Genomic DNA, 20,466 nt, shown 5'->3' with positions numbered 1-20,466 from the left:
TTATCCATTCCCCTCCTGCACTGTTCTGATATGAAGTTTTGATGCAGTCCTTACATAATCCTCGGCTATTTCTTACTGTAGCCTCATGTCTTCCTTTGTCTCCTCATATTGTGTTTTACATTAACACCTACTTTGTCTTGTTTCCTTTCATCTGTCTCTTGGCTAGTGCCCTAGCACTGGACTATGGGACATGAAGAGGACACTATATAGATTTTCCTGACTGGAAGACTGGGTTTTCTTCAGAGCACCATCTCAGTCTCTGTCTCCTCTGCTCGTTTAACAAAGATTTATTCACCACTTCTTCCCATTAGGTTCCTGTTTTTCCATCTTTAGTCTCCAGATCTTCTAGCTTTCTGATTTCCTGGGATGAGTTCAGCCTGCCCCACAAAGCTACAAATCAGTGTTCTAAACTCCAATTGTTTTAGGCACATTTTGCGACAGGGAATTTCATTAGCGCAAGCAGTTTCTGAGCTCTGGGCGCAATACTGTGTCTAAGATTTCAGATTAAAACTGCAGAGTGGAAGGAATGGAGGACCTTTCTCTGCCTCCCCACTTCCAGCTACTCTCTGAAGACTGGAATAGTGAAGAATACTGGATAAGAGACCCTCTTAAGCAGGGGTCAGCAACCTTTTTCAGCCGTGGGCCGGTCCACCGTCCCTCAGACCATGTGGTGGGGCGGACTATATTGGGGGGGGATGAACAAATTCCTATGCCCCACAAATAACCCAGAAATGCATTTTAAATAAAAGGACACATTGTACTCATGTAAAAACACACTGATTCCCGGACCGTCCACGGGCCGAATTGAGAAGGCAATTGGGCCACATCTGGCCCACAGGCCTTAGGTTGCCTACCCCTGCTCTTAAAAATATTAGGGGGGTGGGCAGGGGAAGGACTAGACCATGGGAAAAATGAACATATTTTTACTGCAGTTCATTAATTTTCAGCTTTGTATTCTTGTTATAAAAAAGCACACCTAGACATTCCGTTGTTGTGCCCATAACCTAGGTTTAAGGTGCCATTTAGCTCCTATCTTTCATATCTCAGTTTCTAACACTGCTACAAATACCTCTAAGAAACTTAACACTAGCCAAACTGGACAACTCCCACTTCCCAGAGATGGTCACCAACTTTGATGTGCTTTTTGTACCAGGTGGAATTTTTACCTTTTAGATTTGTGTTTGCTTGGGCATTTTAATCCTGTGTAACTCTGCATTTTGTTTGAACTTCTATTCTATAGATCCCCTTATGTAGTTGAAGAGAAGCATATAAATGGTTCACTAAACAAAATTAAAACTTTCTTTTCCCTCACAGAGCTGGGCCTGCAAACACTGACAACATTGTTTCCTGAACAGTTTGGATCTTACAGCATTCCAGGCTATCAGATCAGCTCAACTAATCAATGTCAAAAGCTTCACTGCTGCAACCACAATAGATTATAGATCTGCCAAGAGAATGTAGAGCTCCAGTTAAAAGGAAATTGAGAAGGTAGTTACAGACACTTGGAAGTTGTTTACAATGATAACAGGGCTTTCAAGTTAAACATACACCACTTATTAGATAAGGCAAGTTCAAACAATTATCTGTTAAACTTCAGACTAAATGAGACTATAAAAGACAAGATTACTTCTTGTAAAACTATTAAAACATGAACACACACACACACACACACACACACACCCAAGCAAGAAGTCTGGCAAACCCAACATAAGTTGACAATAAGAAAGCCAAGAAGGAACTTTATGAGCAACTTCACAGTGATGTAAAAATGAATAACACTGGTAGCAGGGTAGCAAACAAGCTGTACAATGGAGACATTAGACCAAAATAAATAAATGGAGTACTAAAGGAGACATACAAACTCATGAGACATTATTTTATGGCAGAACAAAAATATATATGTTAAATACCATAGTGGTAAGAGGACACAGAATGTATAACAAGCCATCTATGATGGTTGCATTTTGCAAACATAGCAGTCATAATCCAGGAGGGTTGGTTATTTCTTCAATCAGAAGCTGAGTAACACATAGGAAGCAGAAAATAGAAATAAACTTATTTATTTGGCATCTGGCAGCAGAGGCATACTGTGGGCCTTTCTAGTTGCTGTGCTTTACCTATGGAAATTCTGTAATAGTTGTTGTGTTATTCAAATAACAGCACAGTTTTCAGGTAACTCGAAACCAAACAATGGTTCAGTGTGAACAAGCAAACATGCAGGTTCTTGGATGGTGGCCAGCTTCTCCCACAGTCCTGCTGCTGCTGCCATACCACTCAGAACTCAGCTTTGGTTGGGCTTAACGTTATGTCAAATCCAAATCTTGATAAAAAGTGAGAATCTTCCCTTTCTTTTTGCCCAAAGGAAAACTTGATCCCATACTGCGAGTGATGAACTCATTATGAATCTATGGGATTTAATACTTCAAATCATTCCCAGTTTCAGCTGCTGAGAAACCTTTAGAAGAGTTTCCTAGTCACCCAAATATGGCACAACTCAAAAGAAGAGCAACAGGGTAGCCAAGTTTGCAGATGACCACTATTAATAATTGTAAAATCCCAGATTGCCACAAGCTTCAAAAGGATATTTCCAAACTTGGTGAATGGACCACATATGAGATCCAACAAAAGCAACGAACAGAATTATGTGCATGAGAATTAAAGACTATTTTCACATATGTGCTGATGCGGTCTGAACTGACTACCAACAACCCAGAAACATCCTGGGGCCATAGTGGAAAATTCACTAAATCTGTTAGTGCTACTGCAGTAAAAGAAGTTAGTGTTGAGAATGGTTAGGAAAGGGATAGAAAGAGAAAACAAATAACTGATGTGATTAGAGACTTGTGTCCAAAGAACATTTTTAATTAGGCAGTATACAAATCATAATAAAGAATAAAATAAAAACAGCCAATAATCTCATTTTATAAACTGACAACGTGCACAAATGTAGAATTTTGTACATAGTTCTAGCTGCCTCATGTAAAAATGAGAAGGTACAGACAACTTTATTGCTGCTTCACTGTACTTATTGTATAGGTCCATTCAATTGTTCTCTTTTAATGCTTATCTGTTTTAAACTCACTCTAATGTTTTTATTATACTTTCAGGTGTTATTCTGTAAGCTACATTCCGGCTTAAACAAATGAGCAACTGAAATGATAAGAGGATTGAAGTGTTTCCTCTGTAAAGGAAGACAAAAGTTTAAATTTGGAAAAGGATTATGGAGCAGAACCACTGGTTCTCACAAGCTGTAGCAGGAGAAGATGGCAAGTGTGCCAGGAAGATTCAAGGACAGTCAATATTATATTTTGAGAATGATACATGTTCCTATGTAGCTGCATTGTTTTATACTTTCTGGATATCCCATGATAATATTATAAAATAGCACTGCTAGGCTAAGTTGTTTCTTTTTATTTTCCAATGCATTACTTATCAATTTTTTTAAATGGTGTGGTGTGAACAAATTTTTATTCTGAAAAGTGTGGCCCAGAGAACGAAGTATGAGAACCACTGCTATATACATTTATAAAATTATTTGTATTGCCTGTATAAAATAATTCATCCTCTGTCCAATGTTATAAGTTTAACATGATGTATTTAGGACAAACAAAAGTAGCTGTATTCTATGCACTGGATAAAACTTACAGAATTCATTGCCAGAAAATGTTGCCATCGACATCAGCAGATATATATATATAGACACAAAAACTAAAAATTAAGCCTTCAAGTTCAGGCCGTTTGTAATCTTCCTAAGGCCATCTGGTAAGCCAATGACAGAGGCAGAGTGCTTGACCAGATGGACCTTGGCTTGTTCTTACGAGATCTCCAATGAGATCTAAGAGCACATCAGTAGAAATCTCAATGACATCAATTGGCCTATTCTGAGAAAATCTGGTGTGTTTTTATGTTTCAATACAGTACTTTGTTAGTGAGTCATACTGCCCCTGTAAACAATGAAAGTACTTGCTCATTGCCCCCTGCTTCAATATCCCCTCCCAGCACTACTACTGTGTGTTCGTTCTTCTGTCAGGAAAAAGAACGGGTGTACATGCAGCAGGCACAGCACTCTGTCAGTCTTATCTCACTCCTCCATCTCTCTTCCTGACAGAGGAGATAACACCGGTAGAACACACAACAACCCTATCGCTCAGCTGTGTTTTCCCAGCTGATGAAACACGGCCAGCCTCACAACTGAATGAAATGCATGCAGGTAGGCAGCAGGAGGAGGAGGAACCACCAGGCAAGTGCATTTTCCACCTGGTTACTTGCAATGAGACAACAGTTTCAAGGCGAGAAGCGTGTTACAAAGTTATCTATTACTGTCTGTTTGAAAGGACAGAGTTTCGTGGAACAAACCACTGGATTCCCAATAGTTAGCTCATAGCACTCAAGCCAACAGAAGCTTGATTTTAACCTTTTTCAAGTGCAGCACATTCAGAGCTGGAATCTAATGGTTGTTTTCCATTTCATTTCTGGAAAATGAAAAGGTGCTGTTTCGGATGGTAATGATATACGAAAATATGGAACCACAATAGATGGCCAGAAGGTATAATATCATATCAAAGGAAGCAGGGGTTTATTATAATCCCAGCATTACAGTTTCTTGTCTCTTTAGAAGAGTGGGTGAATCCTTAAATGAACCAAACAACGTAGCCCTATGAATGTCTATTCAGAAACAAGTCCCACTGAGCTTAATGGGACTTAATTCCAGGCTAAAGTGTAGGATCACAGGCTAATTGTTTTAAATGGAAAACAGAAGTGATGCTAAAGCATTTAGATGCTTTTGAAGTAGTTACTTATTCATCAGATACTTGAAGGCTTTTGTTAGTCACACTAAGATGCAGAGACACAGTTAATCTACAAAAGCTGTTTTGTTTAACACAAATTTCCATAATCAAGTACTTACCAATTTAATAAACTGTTCAAAACAATGACAGGATGAAAAATGAGGAAAAGTAAACTGGAACTATAAAGGTAACCATGTGATAGTCAGTGATATCTGACCAAAAAGCATGTAAAATATGAAGGGAATTATCTATGATATAGCATAAGGCAGCTTAGTGCAACATAACTAAAAACACCCCAATATTATTTTTAAGCACTGTAACTGGGAGTTCCCCAAGTAAAAGATCTATCCTAGCTGTTTCCTTTAAGGAGGCTCCTCCACATAAAAACTCACATCCACACCAAACAGCATACAGTTTTGATGCAAGTGAGAGACAAACCCTAGCCAAGATTCCATAATCTAAAGACTTCCTACACCCACAAAATGTCCTCTCCCACCCTAACTCTTGTACCAGTTTTTTTCATTTCAGTAGAACTTCTTTAAAGTTTAACCCACCCACCACAAAAAAACTGCAGATTGGTAAGGATTACCATTACTATCACTACATGATAACAAAAGAATTCACAAATGCTATTAAAATAATTCACAAATGGAACATCCTTTGTCCTGGGGGTGGGGGAACAGCACACACCTGTGTCACAATAAAGTCTTATCAAAATAAATTACGAATTACAATATATCCCTGATTTTCAAATTATATACATGAGAACTATGTGCTTTATCGTGCTTTCTCAATGACAATATAAATAACAGAGGACAAGCTTCTCAAAAACTTCCCTGCTGCTTAATGACTTTCCCCTACAATACACATTTGAGGGGGACATTGGACATATTATTGAGTACACATAGCTGTCATAGGACAAGAACTAGCCCAAAGGCACCTTGCTCACACCCTGCACCAAAAAAAGTGCACCCCAGAATCCTCTGCACAGGAGTTGTGCAGCAAATTAAATGATTTGGAGTGAGCTTGTTAAGTTTGACATTCAGTACCATAAAACAATAAAAATAAATCTAAACTTTACCTTGATTTCTCTTTGTTCTACAGATTTTTCCCATATTTGCTGGTCATATGCCCCAATCTAAACAGGAAAGAGGAAAGTCTACATTAAAATGAGATCATTCACAGTATAATCAGAAACAACACCCGCACACCCTCACCACACTTAAAGTCTCCAAGAAAGCATGTGGATCCAAGACTACTGCCCGAAGTGTTTCCGCCAGCGGTAGCCAGTGTAGTACTCCAGAACAGGGCAATCCAGAGGCAAGGCAAGGCCAGCAATGGGTCTTCTGGATCCTAAACCATTTCCTGGAGGTGGGACAAGGAAAAAACAATACAAGCACCCCCACTTTTGGCCCTGGATAATATGAGTCAGCAGGGCTTTAGATGTGATGGCTTATCCACTGTTCTGCCCCACTGCTCCCAGATACTGCTTAGGACTGTCTGACAAATAAAGCTACTTTTCTCTCAGAATCTGCTTTGTGCACTACATGTAGTCTATGTGCCTGACTACTCGCAGGATTTCTTTTAGCATCAGTTGCAGACTTACAGTGCTGACAGAAAAGGAACCAAAACAAATTACTTGAGGCTTATATCACTTTCAAGAATGGTTCTCAATAGGCCTGCATGTGAAAATACCAAATCGGAATCTACATAACATATCAACAACTGCTCCATTCGGAGGATACTAGATTTCTGTGAGGCCCTGTACGTAGTTTCCGCTATGTGGACAACTCATTTGATCAGTTACTGTTCCTGTCTGTATGCTTAGATAAGGACCATGCCTGGGTGTCAAATATTAGGCAGAGAGGCTCCAAACTTTCAGCTGTAGTAGATTTTATTAGAATAAAAACCAAAAAAAATCAGGTTGCACTCAGGATGTCACTGGAAATGTTAAGAAGCTATTCAGACATAAGCATGGCATTCCAACCACAAACCTTAAGCTCTTACACACACACACACCAGCAAAATAAAACATGATTTGCATAAACCATAGTTTACCTATGCACACTGTCATGTGTGATTCTTGTTTGTGGGCAAAGTATAGCTTGCCACTAGCCTGGAAAATGGGAGAAATTAATCACTACACATAACGGGAAGACGGGGTGCAAGAGCCTGAGGCCTGTAGTTATAATATTAAACTGTGATCTAGCTTTATGCTTGAACAGCCTCAAAGAGAAAAACAACCCCAGCTTAGCTTCATTTTATAAAGTGGCTACTGACTTTCAGAAGAAGTTACATGATTTGCAGTGTATGTTCCTTTAAATAATTCTTTGCCCCAATATTATTCCTTTAAATAATTCTTTGCCCCAATATTATTTTCCTGGTTTTGCTATAGATTTAAATATTCTCTTCAAATACCTTTTCCTCCCGTTTCAGACTTTTGATGTTTGATTGTTTTTATTTACCTCGTTTTTGTCTTTTCAGCCACACTGAACTGTCATCACTTCCTCCACTAGTGGACTCAAGTGGCGAGCACCAACAGAAAGGGAACCAAACAGAGCACTGAGAAACAAGCAGATCACTATGCTGGGGAGAGTGTGGTGCTCTGCTTGGTTTACAGCAGGCATAGGCAAACTCAGCCCTCCAGATGTTTTGGGACTACAACTCCCATCATCCCTAGCTAACAGGACCAGTTGTCAGGGATGGTGGTAGTTGTAGTCCCAAAACATCTGGAGGACCGAGTTTGCCTATGCCTGGTTTACAGCTTATATTATTCTGGGAGGTCGGCGTAACTTGCCAGCAGCTGCTCAAGTGGAGTGAGGATACACAACATCTGTTGAAGGTGCCACTTGTTTCAGAGCACTGATCAAACTTGACCACAATGCTGTTTGTTTCAGCATGTTGTTGCGGTGAGAGTGTTGCACTTAAGAGTAGAGAGAACTGGTCAAAGCCCCACACAGAACTTGAGCCACTTACTATGTTTCAGCCTAATCTAACTCACATGAAGTTCATAATTATCCCTGCATGTATGCTTTCCTCAGGGAGGCAGGATATAAATGTAAAAGATAAATAAAATACATTTCTAAAGGAAACATGCTTTCAAGAACAGATGACTTTTGCATGGACATCAAAGTCGTACTTTTCTGAAAATTACACAAAACACAGCTCTAACATTATTTCAAGAAGCCTCTTCTTTCCCATAAAAGTTTCAGCTATTTTTTAATTAAAAGTCAACCACATTTTAAGCCTCTTCTTGGTGGTTAAACCTGGTTTTGCCAAATATTCTGCCTACTTATACTCTATTCGTAGATACAGTTGCAAGTGTGTAATAATTCCAACACTCAGTGAAACAATTCCTATCTGTCAGGCCTCTAAAAAGGATCAGAAGATGTTTTGTATAGTAGACCCTAACATAACCCTCAAGGTTAGAGCAAACCTTCGGAAAATCCAACTCTTATGTACTACAACAAGGACAAATATATTTGAACAAAACAGGCTATATTTTCAAAGCATGCCTACAACTGTATACACCTTCCAAAGTAGTTTACTCACCTCAGACTAAGCCTCATTGAAGTCAATGAGACATACTTCTGAACAGATATGTCACTAACAATGCAAAGCCTGCTTCAAAAAACTGAACTACTCTTGAGATTTCTTTCTGTCTGACTCTCTTCCCTCAGACATATTGTTCATAACCAGAGTTATGACTACCATGACACTTTTAGCTGTATTTAATAAGCACTGATACTTCTGAAGTGTCGCTAAGTAGCTCAGCATTCATTGTTTAATTAAAAAAAAGCTGAAGACGACAAACATTTGATCTCCTAGGATACTTGTGCTGCAATCTTAAACTCACTATTTTTATTATTTCATTTAATCTCTTAGTCACCCAATAAATGTCACTCATAACTATGAAGTAAGTTACTAGGAACTTGATTTATTTTTAAGCAAACATGTTTAAGACTGCACTGTCAAGAGGTCAAATGTTCACCTTAAGATTTCAAAGCATTTCCCTAACAACACACCCTCAGAAACAGCCTCCTACATTTTTCTCACTAGATCTCCCTGGCCCTGCATGATAGGGAAACCCCTGGCTCTGTTGTTCAGTTCTATTTACAGGGAGGAGAAAATGAAGGGATATACTATAAACTGCCATAAGTCACATAATAGAGGGAAACGGGTAGCACTGTGGTCTAAACCACTAAGCCTAGGGCTTGCCAATCAGAAGGTTGCGGTTCGAATCCCCACGACGGGGTGAGCTCCCGTTGCTCGGTCCCTGCTCCTGCCAACCTAGCAGTTCGAAAGCACCTCAAAGTGCAAGTAGATAAATAGGAACCGCTCCGGCGGGAAGGTAAACGGCATTTCCGTGCGCTGCTCTGGTTCATCAGAAGTGGCTTAGTCCTGCTGGCCACATGACCCGGAAGCTGTACACTGGCTCCCTCACCCAATAAAGCAAGATGAGCGCTGCAACCCCAGAGTCGTCTGCGACTGGACCTAATGGTCAGGGGTCCCTTTACCTTTAAATTGCATAATATGCTATCCACGATATATAATTATAAGGCAGATGAAAGAACACAAATATGCTGAGAGGGAATACTGAAGACAGACTAATGCTGAAGAAATAAAAGAAGAAGATGAGTTGAAAATGTTGTTATGTGGTCATGGGTCAGCTGAATGACTGGAGGGTAGTATCTGGTTCCCATATAACCTTGAATAATCCAAGGAGGTTCTGTTTTCATTTGAATATATAATCATCCCAATTTCACGGCTGCAGATGGAAAACACAACAGCAGTTCAAAAACAACACACAGAGTGGAGCTACAACAATGGTCTTCTCTGTCAGCATGATTAAGTCTAATTTTTAGGCTCACCTCCAGGATTTTTTGAGCCTTAAGTATGAGACAACTTTAGACCATTTGGCCCTGCCTCTCTCTGCTTGGCTTCAGGACTGAGTGTGACTGCATGAACGCCACTAGCCAGTGATATGAAACATTACTCAAGGTCAGGAACGCAGATGGCACAAAGCAGAAAACATTCCTCTTGTGGGGGAAGTGATGGGAGAAGTGTAGCTTACTGTAAACGTCTTACACGAAATAAAATTTGTGGCTTGCAAAGCTGAAGATACTGTTCTTTTTTGTAAGAGAGGCTGAAGAGAATAAGCAATTCAATCAAGAACTGACAAGTGGAGTCATATCTTATAAAGATGATAGGAGCACTATACAACCTAAAGGTACATAGGATTTTTATTTATTTTTGGCGGGGTGGGGGACAAGGTAAGGAAAAGGAAGTGAGGCTTGCTAGCACTAAAGATACAGGGAGGACTTTATTATGAACCGTCAGGAAGCCTCCTAACCTCTTATCATGGTTCACTGAAAATTTAACAGCTGCCACTGCCATTATGCCACTCAGAGAATGCTCACGTTCCAGTACATATGTGATAATTGCCAAACTGAATGAGTAAAATTTATTACGATTTAGTCATCACACCAGCCCTTTACCACAACAGGAAACTAAGTAGGATAAACTACAAATCTATTATGTATTGCTGCTCTGTCAAAAGGAATGCTTGCATCTTGCAACACATGCTTGTCAGGTACAATGTATAGTTGTGGATGAAAAGGAATAGGCTTATTCAACCCAATAGCTTCAGAGCTTATACACGGTTTTTTCAAGTATATTTCTGACTTGTTTTAATCTGCATGTTGACGGTCCAGAAGGATACCATGGTTGATAGTATCAAAAGCCACTGAGAGATCCAGAAGAACCAGAAAATAGCTTTCATTTCTATCCCTAGCCTGAAGGAGATCACTGACCAGTACAACCAGGGCAGTTTGAATCTTATGGTGGAGCCTGAAACCTGATTGAAAAGGATCCAAATAGTGCATATCCTCCAGACAAGGCTGAATGGGATACTTGAGACTAGAATATAATTGGCAATAATGGTTGGGTCCAAAGATGTTTTTTCAAGAAGCAAGTTTAGTAACAGCTCTTTTAACTGTTCCAGGAAGACTCCCTCACAGAGAGAAGCATTCACCACACCACAGACTCCATTGCCCAGCCCTGCCTGGCTAGATTTTATGAGCCAGGATGGGCAAAGTGAAGAAGGATCAAATCAGCACCAGGAAGCCTTTGCTAGTCTTCCTATTCTCAACCTATTGGTGGCCACATGAACTGCCATGTACCGTATTGGTCCAAATATAAGCCACACCTTTTTTTTCCAAATTCCAATCCGGAAAAGTTAAAGTGTGGCTTATATTTGTGACCTTATGATATCGCTGCTGAAACAGCTGCCCAGGAAGGCCATCAGGGGTGCGGGACAACGGCGCACTGCCCACCCATGACTCCCAGACCTCCCCCAGCTGTCTCACTCCCATACATATAGGGTCTCATCCCCATCAGCAACCATGCTGCAAGATTCTGCAGTTTCCAAACCAAGCACAAGAGAAGCCCCACATAAAGATTAGATTACTGAAATGCACTTTAAGTGATCAATACTGAATTACTTTTAAATTTTTGACCTAAAAGACAGCATATATTCAGTTGTTTATTAAGAAGTAGTTCCACTGCAGTCTACATTTGTTGTGATCAGGCCCGCAGGAACCCTGGCAAAGTAGAATGCAGTAACTTCAGATTATAATAAATAACAAGATGAAAAAAATCTTTTTTAATAATTCCAGTGGCACCTTTAAGATCTACTAAATATAAGCTTTCAAGGTATGAGCTTTCGTGTGTAATACACTTCATCATTCATTCAGATTGTTCAGATTGCAAAACTCATCTACATGATGGCTACCTTTTACTGTACTAACATCACAATATCAGTCCACCTTAACACATGTGCAATTACCATTTTGTTAACATTCCAATTTCCCCACATTAACCTAAACTGGACCAATTCCAAACTGCTCCTGAAACTATTACTAAACCAATACTAGCCTGAATCAGAGCTGCAATTAGCAGTTGAAACTACAATGAAATCAAAACAAGAAAGTTAAATGGCTTGGCTTCCTCATTTGAAGGAGCAATTATTTGATGCAACTTAATTCTGAAAAAGGATATAAACATACAGGGCACTATTAGATGTCAAAGTTCTGCTGCTAAACCATAGTTTAATGTGACCACACAAGAGGCAGCAAATCTTGGGCTTGCATATCTATATTCCCTTCTCCTGCATGAGGCATGCTATAAAGAGTTCAGAAGCCTTTGCTTCTGAATTTGTTCATTTACGCGATCCAAAACTCTGGTTTATTTGACACAAGGCAATGCCAAACCATGGTTTAACTTGCGCCCCACCCCCAGGGCTAAATTTAAACCAAAAAGGTTTTACATATGACAATTACAAAGGTGACATATTATTAAGATGTTAAGATGACTACTGCTAAGTGACAAAGCCATGCTCTGTAAATCTGTTTATTTCCTAATTCATGATTCATGCCTAAACAATCCCACTGAACATCCATTTGTGCCTAACAGGCAAAACTCCAATGAACCAGATTAAAAGGATTTGTTTCTAGAATAGCAAACTAGCTGCTGGTAACTGAGGAAAACAAACAGCTGAATTCTGATCACGCCCACTTTCAGGCCGCCTTGATTAACAAAACGTCCTTTGAAGAGAATGTTGCATCTTGGAGGTCTGAAAGCTTTTAAAAGAATGAGAAAAAGGCTATATATTACAAACAAATTCAGAACAGCACTGTAGCTTCGCTGCTCAAATTAGAGCACAATATAGAAAAACGGTAAATTTGATCTTTAGTCCAACAACTTGAGCAAAAACCTGTGACTCAAAACTTCCATTAAACAAGTGAACATGGCACGTTTCTGTCTTCTCAAAGAAAAAGCCTGACAATGGCCGTTTTGGAGCATAAAGCTAAGAACTATTGTCTAGTTCTGGGGTGCCAACAGAGTGCTCATGGGCACAATGGTTCTGCTGAGTTTATTCTGTTGCTGCAAAGCAACTTAGCCCCCCCCCTCCACACACTGCCATCTTTTTTGTGATGTGATGAGGGTGGTTGCTTTTTTTCTCCTTTGAAAAGGATATAGCACTGAAGGAAGGCATTGGAAGAATGACTCTCACTTCCTCTTTTGACTCTATGTGCTTTTCAAGGGTCAGGTGGGCATCTGAGCAGCTGAACAGAAAGGAGAATGACTGAAAGGCAACATGGAAAAGGAGGGAGGGCAGGACGGAAAGGGGAGGGCAAGCCTTCCAGCTTGCAGGTTGTACTTCGTTTTTTCCTTTGCACACACACGTTGGGTACAATATGATGGATCTTCTTCAAATTGCTTAATTTATAAATCGTGTCAACTCCCGCCCCCTGCTGAAAATATTACTATATATAAATATGGTGATAAGAACTATTAGTATGCACACACCTTTCTCTACATTATTACCTTCCTGTGTTTGAGTGCTTTGACTCTCAATAAATTCTGAAAGCAAGCAAGCAGGCAAACAAAAGTGAAAATTCAAATATTACAAATAGTTGTGCAAATTACTTTAATTAGCATAAAATACCCAACTGTGAAACATGGAGATCATAGTCACAGAATTCTGGATTTGCTGAAGAAAGCCAACTACCTGCTAGTATCATAACTGACTCCCTAATTCTTCAGGTTTCACATAAAATCTGGAGGGACTCATTTAGAATGGTCATTTTGCTGTGCTCTTCCTTACAACATCACAAAATGTCTCTCAAATTAACCCAATGCAGACAAATTAAGTATGGCACAGTGCAAGGATCACTGCTTTAAAAATTATATCTACTGATTCATTCTTCCCCATTACTGTCCTGTGGAAAGAAAAATGTGTATTCTTTCCAAGACTAAACTTGAGCTTTGTGACAGACACCGATATTCACTTTAAGCATAGGCTGTGATAGTATCAACTTGTAGTCCAATACTCACGAAGCCTGGTGTTTCTAATAGAAACAATAAATATTTCAGAAGACATTTATAATTCATGTCCAAGAGGACGACCATCCTCCAAGATGATAGCCCAAGTATAAATATTGTTTTAATCAACCTGGCAATATTATAATGGCCTTTCTTAAAATATTTTAAGCAATAGAAAAATGTAAGCAAGATTTAAGCAGTATTAATTCTGCAATGCATATTTAGCCTCTTAGTTGGGAAGGAAAGCCCAGGTGAAGTGACAGTAGATATACTTCTGGATGAACTTCCAAATAAAACTACAGTTTAAGGAATTAATATCACTGTATTAAAAACATTAACAACTATTGTATATAAAAGTTAAATTTGGAATGTTCACATGGCTGGTCTAAAAGTAAAGGTCAAGTCACTTGTATGTAGAAATATATTTTCAGCTGTATTACATCCTTTAAAACCATTTCTGTTTTTATAAATTTCATGTCTTTTAAATCACAAAGTGATTACACTACAGTTTTAGTTGAACCATCAAAAGGTATGACATCTGAAGGCAGCCCTGCATAAAGGGAAGCTTTTAAATGTTTTATTATGCTTTTATATATGTTGGAAGCCACCCAGAATGGCTGGGGAAACCCAGTCAGATGGGGGGGGGGGGTTAGAAATATTAAATTATCATCATCACCATCATGCACTGAAAAGTAGTAACAGCATCAGCCATAACTGTTGCAATTGTTTTCAGTAAATTGTTGCTCATTCCAACACAAGAATGTTTTATACAGTGCATTTCTGAGCACAATTCAAAGTGTTGGCACTGACCTTTAAGGCCCTAAACGGCCTTGGCCCAGTATACCTGAAGAAGCGTCTCCATCACCTTTGCTTAGCCCGGACACTGAGGTCCTCCTCCAAGTGTCTTCTGCTGGTTCCCTCACTGCGAGAAATGAAGCTACAGGGAATCAGGCAGAGGCCCTTCTTGGTAGTGGCACCCTCCCTTCAGATGTCAAGGAGATAAAGAACTATACAACTTTTAGAAGACATCTGAAGGCAGCCCTGTATTGGGAGTTTTTAATGTTTGGTGCTTTCTTGTGTTTTATATATTCTGTAAGCTGCTCAGAGTGGCTGTGGAAACTCAGTCAGATAGGTGGGGTATAAAAATCGTTCGTTAGGCAAGTGTTTGCATAGCGAGTTGATGATTTCCATTGTTTTCTATGTGAACATTTCCAATCCATGATTTGCCCATTCTCTCGGCAGCCAATCAGCAACAGCAAAACAAAGGAAATACTTATTTGGCAATTCTATCCTGCTGCCCGATTTGTCTGTTATTTCTCCCTCCCTCCATGGTTTTTGCCTGAAATGGCTGGTACTGACCAGCAAAACAAAAACAACTAAGGAAGTGCAAACTGTTCAAATATCTGAATCAGCTGTTCATGTAGAGAGGTTAGGGTATAATTCCTTGTGTTCAGATAACAGATTTCAGGTAACAAGTGTTCCAATAGGGGGACCTGTGTGTACATAGGAGCATTCCATGCAATTGTGCATATAGATGAACAAATAGGTTAGACTCTTGTTAAGACTGCTCCTTTCACATCATAGGCCTAATCAGAGAAGTGAATGGAACTGTGCTCATGGAATGGGACTTTTTCCTGGCTCCTCATCACCACAGTCTCCTGCTCCCCAATAAACCATTCTTGAGGGTCAAGGGATCTACTAAAATGATACTGTGTTGCAGAAGCAGGACGATACGATATCTTTATTGTCATTGTCCCATGCAGAACAATGAAATTGACAGGACAGGGAAGTTGGGAGAATTTGGTAGACTTCCTTTGCACAAATGCCTTTCAACTCACACAAGATACTTTTAGATGCAAGTCACAATAAACTGAATTCCTAAGGAAGTCTAATGTTCATTGGGGTGTATCCACAAAATGCAAGCACGCAAGTCCTTACTTAACATCCACTCACCTTAAGTAATGCTCAATGACCTTAACATGAGTCAACATTATGGAATACTTGGTGATGACTAAGAGGCTGCTCAGCTCCTTAACATGTTTTTAAAAAACTTGTCTTTGTACTGCCTTTCTAAAAACTCAAAACCAGAAATTGTGTAAATTTTTATGACTTTCCCTCCCCTTCTGTGTTTACCTTAATTACACCAAGCAGAAGAGTGGTGCAAACGACGACGACAACAACCTATATATTTACTATTATTATTCATTAAATTTGTATGCTGCCCTTCATCTGAAGATCATGGGGACGTTCACAACATAAAAATAAAAAATGAGAACACATATTTTAAAAATCTCTGTTTCCTTCCATGCAAAATGCAATGCAATGCTTAGTATCATTGTTGGAGTTCAATGGGGCAACCATCTACCTTTTGCTAACTTCCTGATTCTCTGTGATCCATTCCAACCTAAAAAAAGAAAATGCTGTGGCACTGTTCTTTTGTTTTGATCTGCCCCTCTCATGACTCAAGGGGAAAACATGTGTTTTCAGATAATCCTCACCCTTGAGGAGGCTTAAACAGTTGGTTGTTGAGGTTTGAGAACTCACAAAGATTTATAAGCAGGAAACATCAAAATGTTTGGTATGCTGCGTTTTAAAGCTCCAGGACACTCCTAATTGTGCCATGTTCTACAGCAATGGTTGTCATCAATCACATTTATTGCTTAGACCTGCTAGTCTACCCTTGGGCTACAACGTTCATGAAGACAATGCGATAAACTAAATATGCACATCTGTTCCCATCACCTCCTTTCCTTGCATCACATTTCCCCTGAGAAAGCTGTAAATGGTGCTGGCTAGTCATGATAACTATATATTAACTCTCCAGGATCAGAGGTATCATACCTCTGACAGCTAGTTGCTGGGGACCAACAGTAGGAGAAGACCACTGCTTATGTTCTGCTGCTGGGTTTCTGAGAAGCATCTGATGTGATGATCAAAGCTTCAGTGAGAACTCACTGCCTTTAGTATAGACAACACTAGAGATGTGCTACCTATACAATGGTACCTCAGGTTAAGTACTTAATTTGAATTACAGAAGCCATCCCGGTTTCTGATTTGATCCCAGAATGTCCCAGTTTTCCTTTTTCCTCCCCTCCACATCTCAGAGAATACAGTGGTACCTCGGGTTAAAAACTTAATTCGTTCTGGAGGTCTGTTCTTAACCTGGAACTGTTCTTAACCTAAAGCACCACTTTGGCTAATGGGGCCTCCTGCTGCCGCTGTGCCGCCGGAGCATGATTTCTGTTCTCATCCTGAAGCAAAGTTCTTAACCTGAAGCACTATTTCTGGGTTAGCGGAGTCTGTAACCTGAAGTGTATGTAACCTGAATCATATGTAACCTGAGGCACCACTGTATGAGTTATTTGCTCACAGATGTAACAGATGCATTATCACCTTAGAATAATCTTGTTTCATACTCATGAAAAGTTATTTTAGTTACAAAAAGAGAGGATAAAATCTTAGCTTATTTATCACTGATTTTTCAGTTGCATTTCCCCACATACCGTACAAAAGGGTCCACATTTAAGCTTTAAATATATTTCGGCCCCCTCCAAGACCAACTGTGTAGAGAACCAGTTTCTAAATAAATAAAGTGGCTGCCACTCATGAAATCTTAATGTAAGACATACACAAAATATTTTTATATAACCAAACCGCAATAAAGATTAAACAATTCAGCTCTTTTTATAACCAAGATTGGTCTTTCTGCTTTATCATTATTTTAAACTGAAATTCAGTAACATTACAAGTGACAATAACAATATATCATTATATTTATCATTATATTAAACTGAAATTCAGTAACATTACAAGTGACAATAACAATATATCTTTGAAATCTGTAACTGCATGGATATACATTATGTTGTCCAATTACTGAGTATGGATCAAAACAAAAAGTATGGTTGGTATCATATATACTAAGAGTATACTCCTCCTTCAAGTGTAGATTCTGATGTAACCAAAAGAGCACCATGTATAGGCAAGAGGGAAGTGCTATCAGGTTCAGAGCAACCCCACTGTTTCCAGAAGTACAAAAACTATTTAGGGAAAATACCTAAATGGGGAAACTGAAAACAGCTCAATGAGGACTAAGCATGCTCAAAGGGCCACATAATGTTGAGTAACTTGGGGGTGTGAGAAGTGGCAACAACCAGGGGAAACAGTATAGGGAGAGAATAGGCAGCTACTGCTGCAAAACTGTGCTTGAAAGGGCAGGTCCTCCTATCCAAATGTTCATTATACGAAAATTCACTTATCCAAACATGAGGAATTACCGTATTTTTCGCCCGATAGGACGCACTTTTTCCCCTCCAAAAATGAAGGGGAAATGTGTGTGCGTCCTATGGGGCGAATGCAGGCTTTCGCTGAAGCCTGGAGAGCGAGAGGGGTCGGTGCGCACCGACCCCTCTCGCTCTCCAGGCTTCAGGAAGCTATCCCCCCAGCCCAGCAAGCTCCGGGAGCGATGGCGAAGGTGCGCTCACCTTCGCCAGCGCTCTCGGACCCGTTCTTGGGGCTGGGGTCGGGGGAAGCTCCGGCTTCCCCCGCCCGCAGCCTTGCAAGCTCCGAGAGCAATGGCGAAGGTGCGCTCACCTTCGCCAGCGCTCTCGGACCCGCTCTAGGGGCTGGGGTCGGGGGAAGCTCCGGCTTCCCCCGCCCCCAGCCCCGCAAGCTCCGAGAGCGATGGCGAAGGTGCGTGCACCTTCCCCATCGCTCTCGGACCCTTTCTGGGGGCTGGGGGAAGCTCGGGCTTCCCCCACCCCCAGCCCCGCGCCTGGGGGGGGGGAATAAATTTTTTTCCCTTTATTTCCCCCCCCAAAAAAATCTAGGTGCGTCCTATGGGCCGGTGCGTCCTATAGGGCGAAAAATACGGTAGTACTCAAACTTCACTATACACACTACAGATTCAGATTTCCAGATCTGCATGTAGTACTGTAAACATATTAGCAGCCATAAAAAAGCCTGCCTTTTTGTATTTTGCTGGTTCACAACAGCCATTTTGTCAGAAACCATGGGGTGGGGGAAGATAGGAAAAAATGCTCTCTTAATTGTCCATTCTCGTCTGTCTTTTGCAAGGTCTATAAGGACTGAACGGGTGGCTCTCTCACTTCTTTCTAAACTTAAGGACAAACTTTTTCTAATGTTATAAAGCAGAGAGCACAGCACAGAGCTTCAATAGAGCAGCTCTGTTTAAGTACTGCGTCACAGTAACTTTTCAAGGATGCCTTCCCCCTATTCCTTTGCATCTTCCCTGAGGCTGAAAATACACCCTTACTCTTGAGTAAGGCTAAAATGCAAGGCAAGCTCCTTCTTCTCTTGCCTTTTCAGAATTCCCAGTCTCTGAGGAGAAAATATAGATGATGAGACAGTGGGCGATGTAGGAGCAAAAAGACTCTGGGGGAGGACACATGGCAGAGCATAAGCAGATATAGAAGGAAGCAAGCAAGCACTCTTAACAATTACAAGCAGTACTAGCTAAATACCAAACCAAAGTGAAGCTCTCTTTTTTTAGATAAATCATTGCTTACCTTTTTCTGGTACCAGACTATAGCATCTGTTACTTTGGACGCCATTTATTCTATGACATTTATACAGTAGTCATTTTAGCTGTAAAGAGAAAGAGGCATAATTTTACATTCATATTCTAAGGGAAATTTTAAATATATATATATATATATATATATATATATATATATATACACACACACACACACACACACACACACACACACATATGCATACTATTCTAATTTAAAGCTGGGTGGCTAATCAAGTGACCAATTAAATACTGCTAACTGACCACTTCTTATTCAACCCAGTTCAATTATTGCAAAATATTCAATGAAACAGAGATTGTCCTTATGCAAATGGCAGAGGGCTAATAGGAACAACAGGAGTACAGCTGTTTTGCTCCCAGCGCTGCAGGAGCCTCAACTCTTTCTGAATAGTTAATGTCATCTTCCTTCCCAATTAGTTTGTGTGGCTTAACTCCTACTTACTGTTTGCTTAATTGCTGACATCTCTGAACAGGAAACACAGGACTCAGGAGGAAGAATAAAGTAAATGCATAAACTAAGTCAAGTCTACTTGGGTTGCCAAGATGGTCAGAATTTTATAGGATAGCATTGGGAGCTGTGCTTGGGTTTCTGGAGGCTTCATACTAGAAATGCAAGCTCCAAACTTCTCCAACCATTCTGCCTGTTAACCAGCTAATTATGAAGGTGGCTGGTACCTTTTGCAGGGAGCAATCAGCAAGATCAGAACTGTGCATGCAAGGGAAATGGTACTGGGGCTAATTTCAAGGTGCTAGTTTTGAAGTATAAAGCCCTATACAGCTTGGGACCAGGCTACCTGAAAGATCATCTTAGCACTTACACACCTAATTGATCACTGCGCTCTGCAATTTAGTGACTCCAGCAGATACCATCTTATCAAGAAGTCTGCCCTGCATAATGTTAGAATCAGCCTTTAGTAGGAGTAGTAGTAGTAATAATAATAATAATAATAATAATAATAATAATAATTTATTATTTATACCCTACTCATCTGGCTGGGCCTCCCCAGCCACCCTGGGTGGCTCCCAACAGAATAATAATAATAATAATAATAATAATAATAATAATGCAACAAAACACCAGACATTAAAAACTTCCCTAAGGGTGGCACCTACCCTTTGGAATTCCCTCCCTTTGAATATTAGATTGGTGACATCGCAGTTACCTTTTTGGCACCTGAAGACTTTGAAGAAGTCTTTTAAGTTGAAGTCTTTCCCCAGTCTGCATCAATTGTAGAC

At 40.1% G+C, this 20,466-nt stretch overlaps 1 protein-coding gene across 7 annotated transcripts in view; it reads right to left on the bottom strand.

Moving 5' to 3' along the window:
- The window catches only part of PHTF2 (putative homeodomain transcription factor 2), a 66,086-nt gene that overhangs the window by 32,371 nt on the left and 13,249 nt on the right, over window positions 1-20,466 (bottom strand). For 5 of the 7 annotated variants that reach the window (XM_081023589.1, XM_081023595.1, XM_081023593.1 and 2 more), the window contains exons 2-4: window positions 19,202-19,280; window positions 5,869-5,925; window positions 4,907-4,966 (exon numbers count right to left, since the gene is read on the bottom strand). In XM_081023589.1, coding sequence (XP_080879715.1) covers window positions 4,907-4,966; window positions 5,869-5,925; window positions 19,202-19,246 — 162 coding nt within the window. In that variant the 5' untranslated portion in view covers window positions 19,247-19,280. Of the gene's footprint in view, window positions 1-4,906; window positions 4,967-5,868; window positions 5,926-19,201; window positions 19,281-20,052; window positions 20,073-20,466 lie in introns of those variants that run through there. The other 2 variants (XM_081023591.1, XM_081023594.1) reach the window with 2 other exon arrangements.

Source organism: Podarcis pityusensis, assembly GCF_964106645.2.
Source record: "Podarcis pityusensis genome assembly, chromosome: 10".
Taxonomy (NCBI): Eukaryota; Metazoa; Chordata; class Lepidosauria; order Squamata; family Lacertidae; genus Podarcis; species Podarcis pityusensis.
The sequence above is the reverse complement of the archived record's forward strand: the minus strand, read 5'-3'. Positions and strand labels throughout refer to the sequence as shown.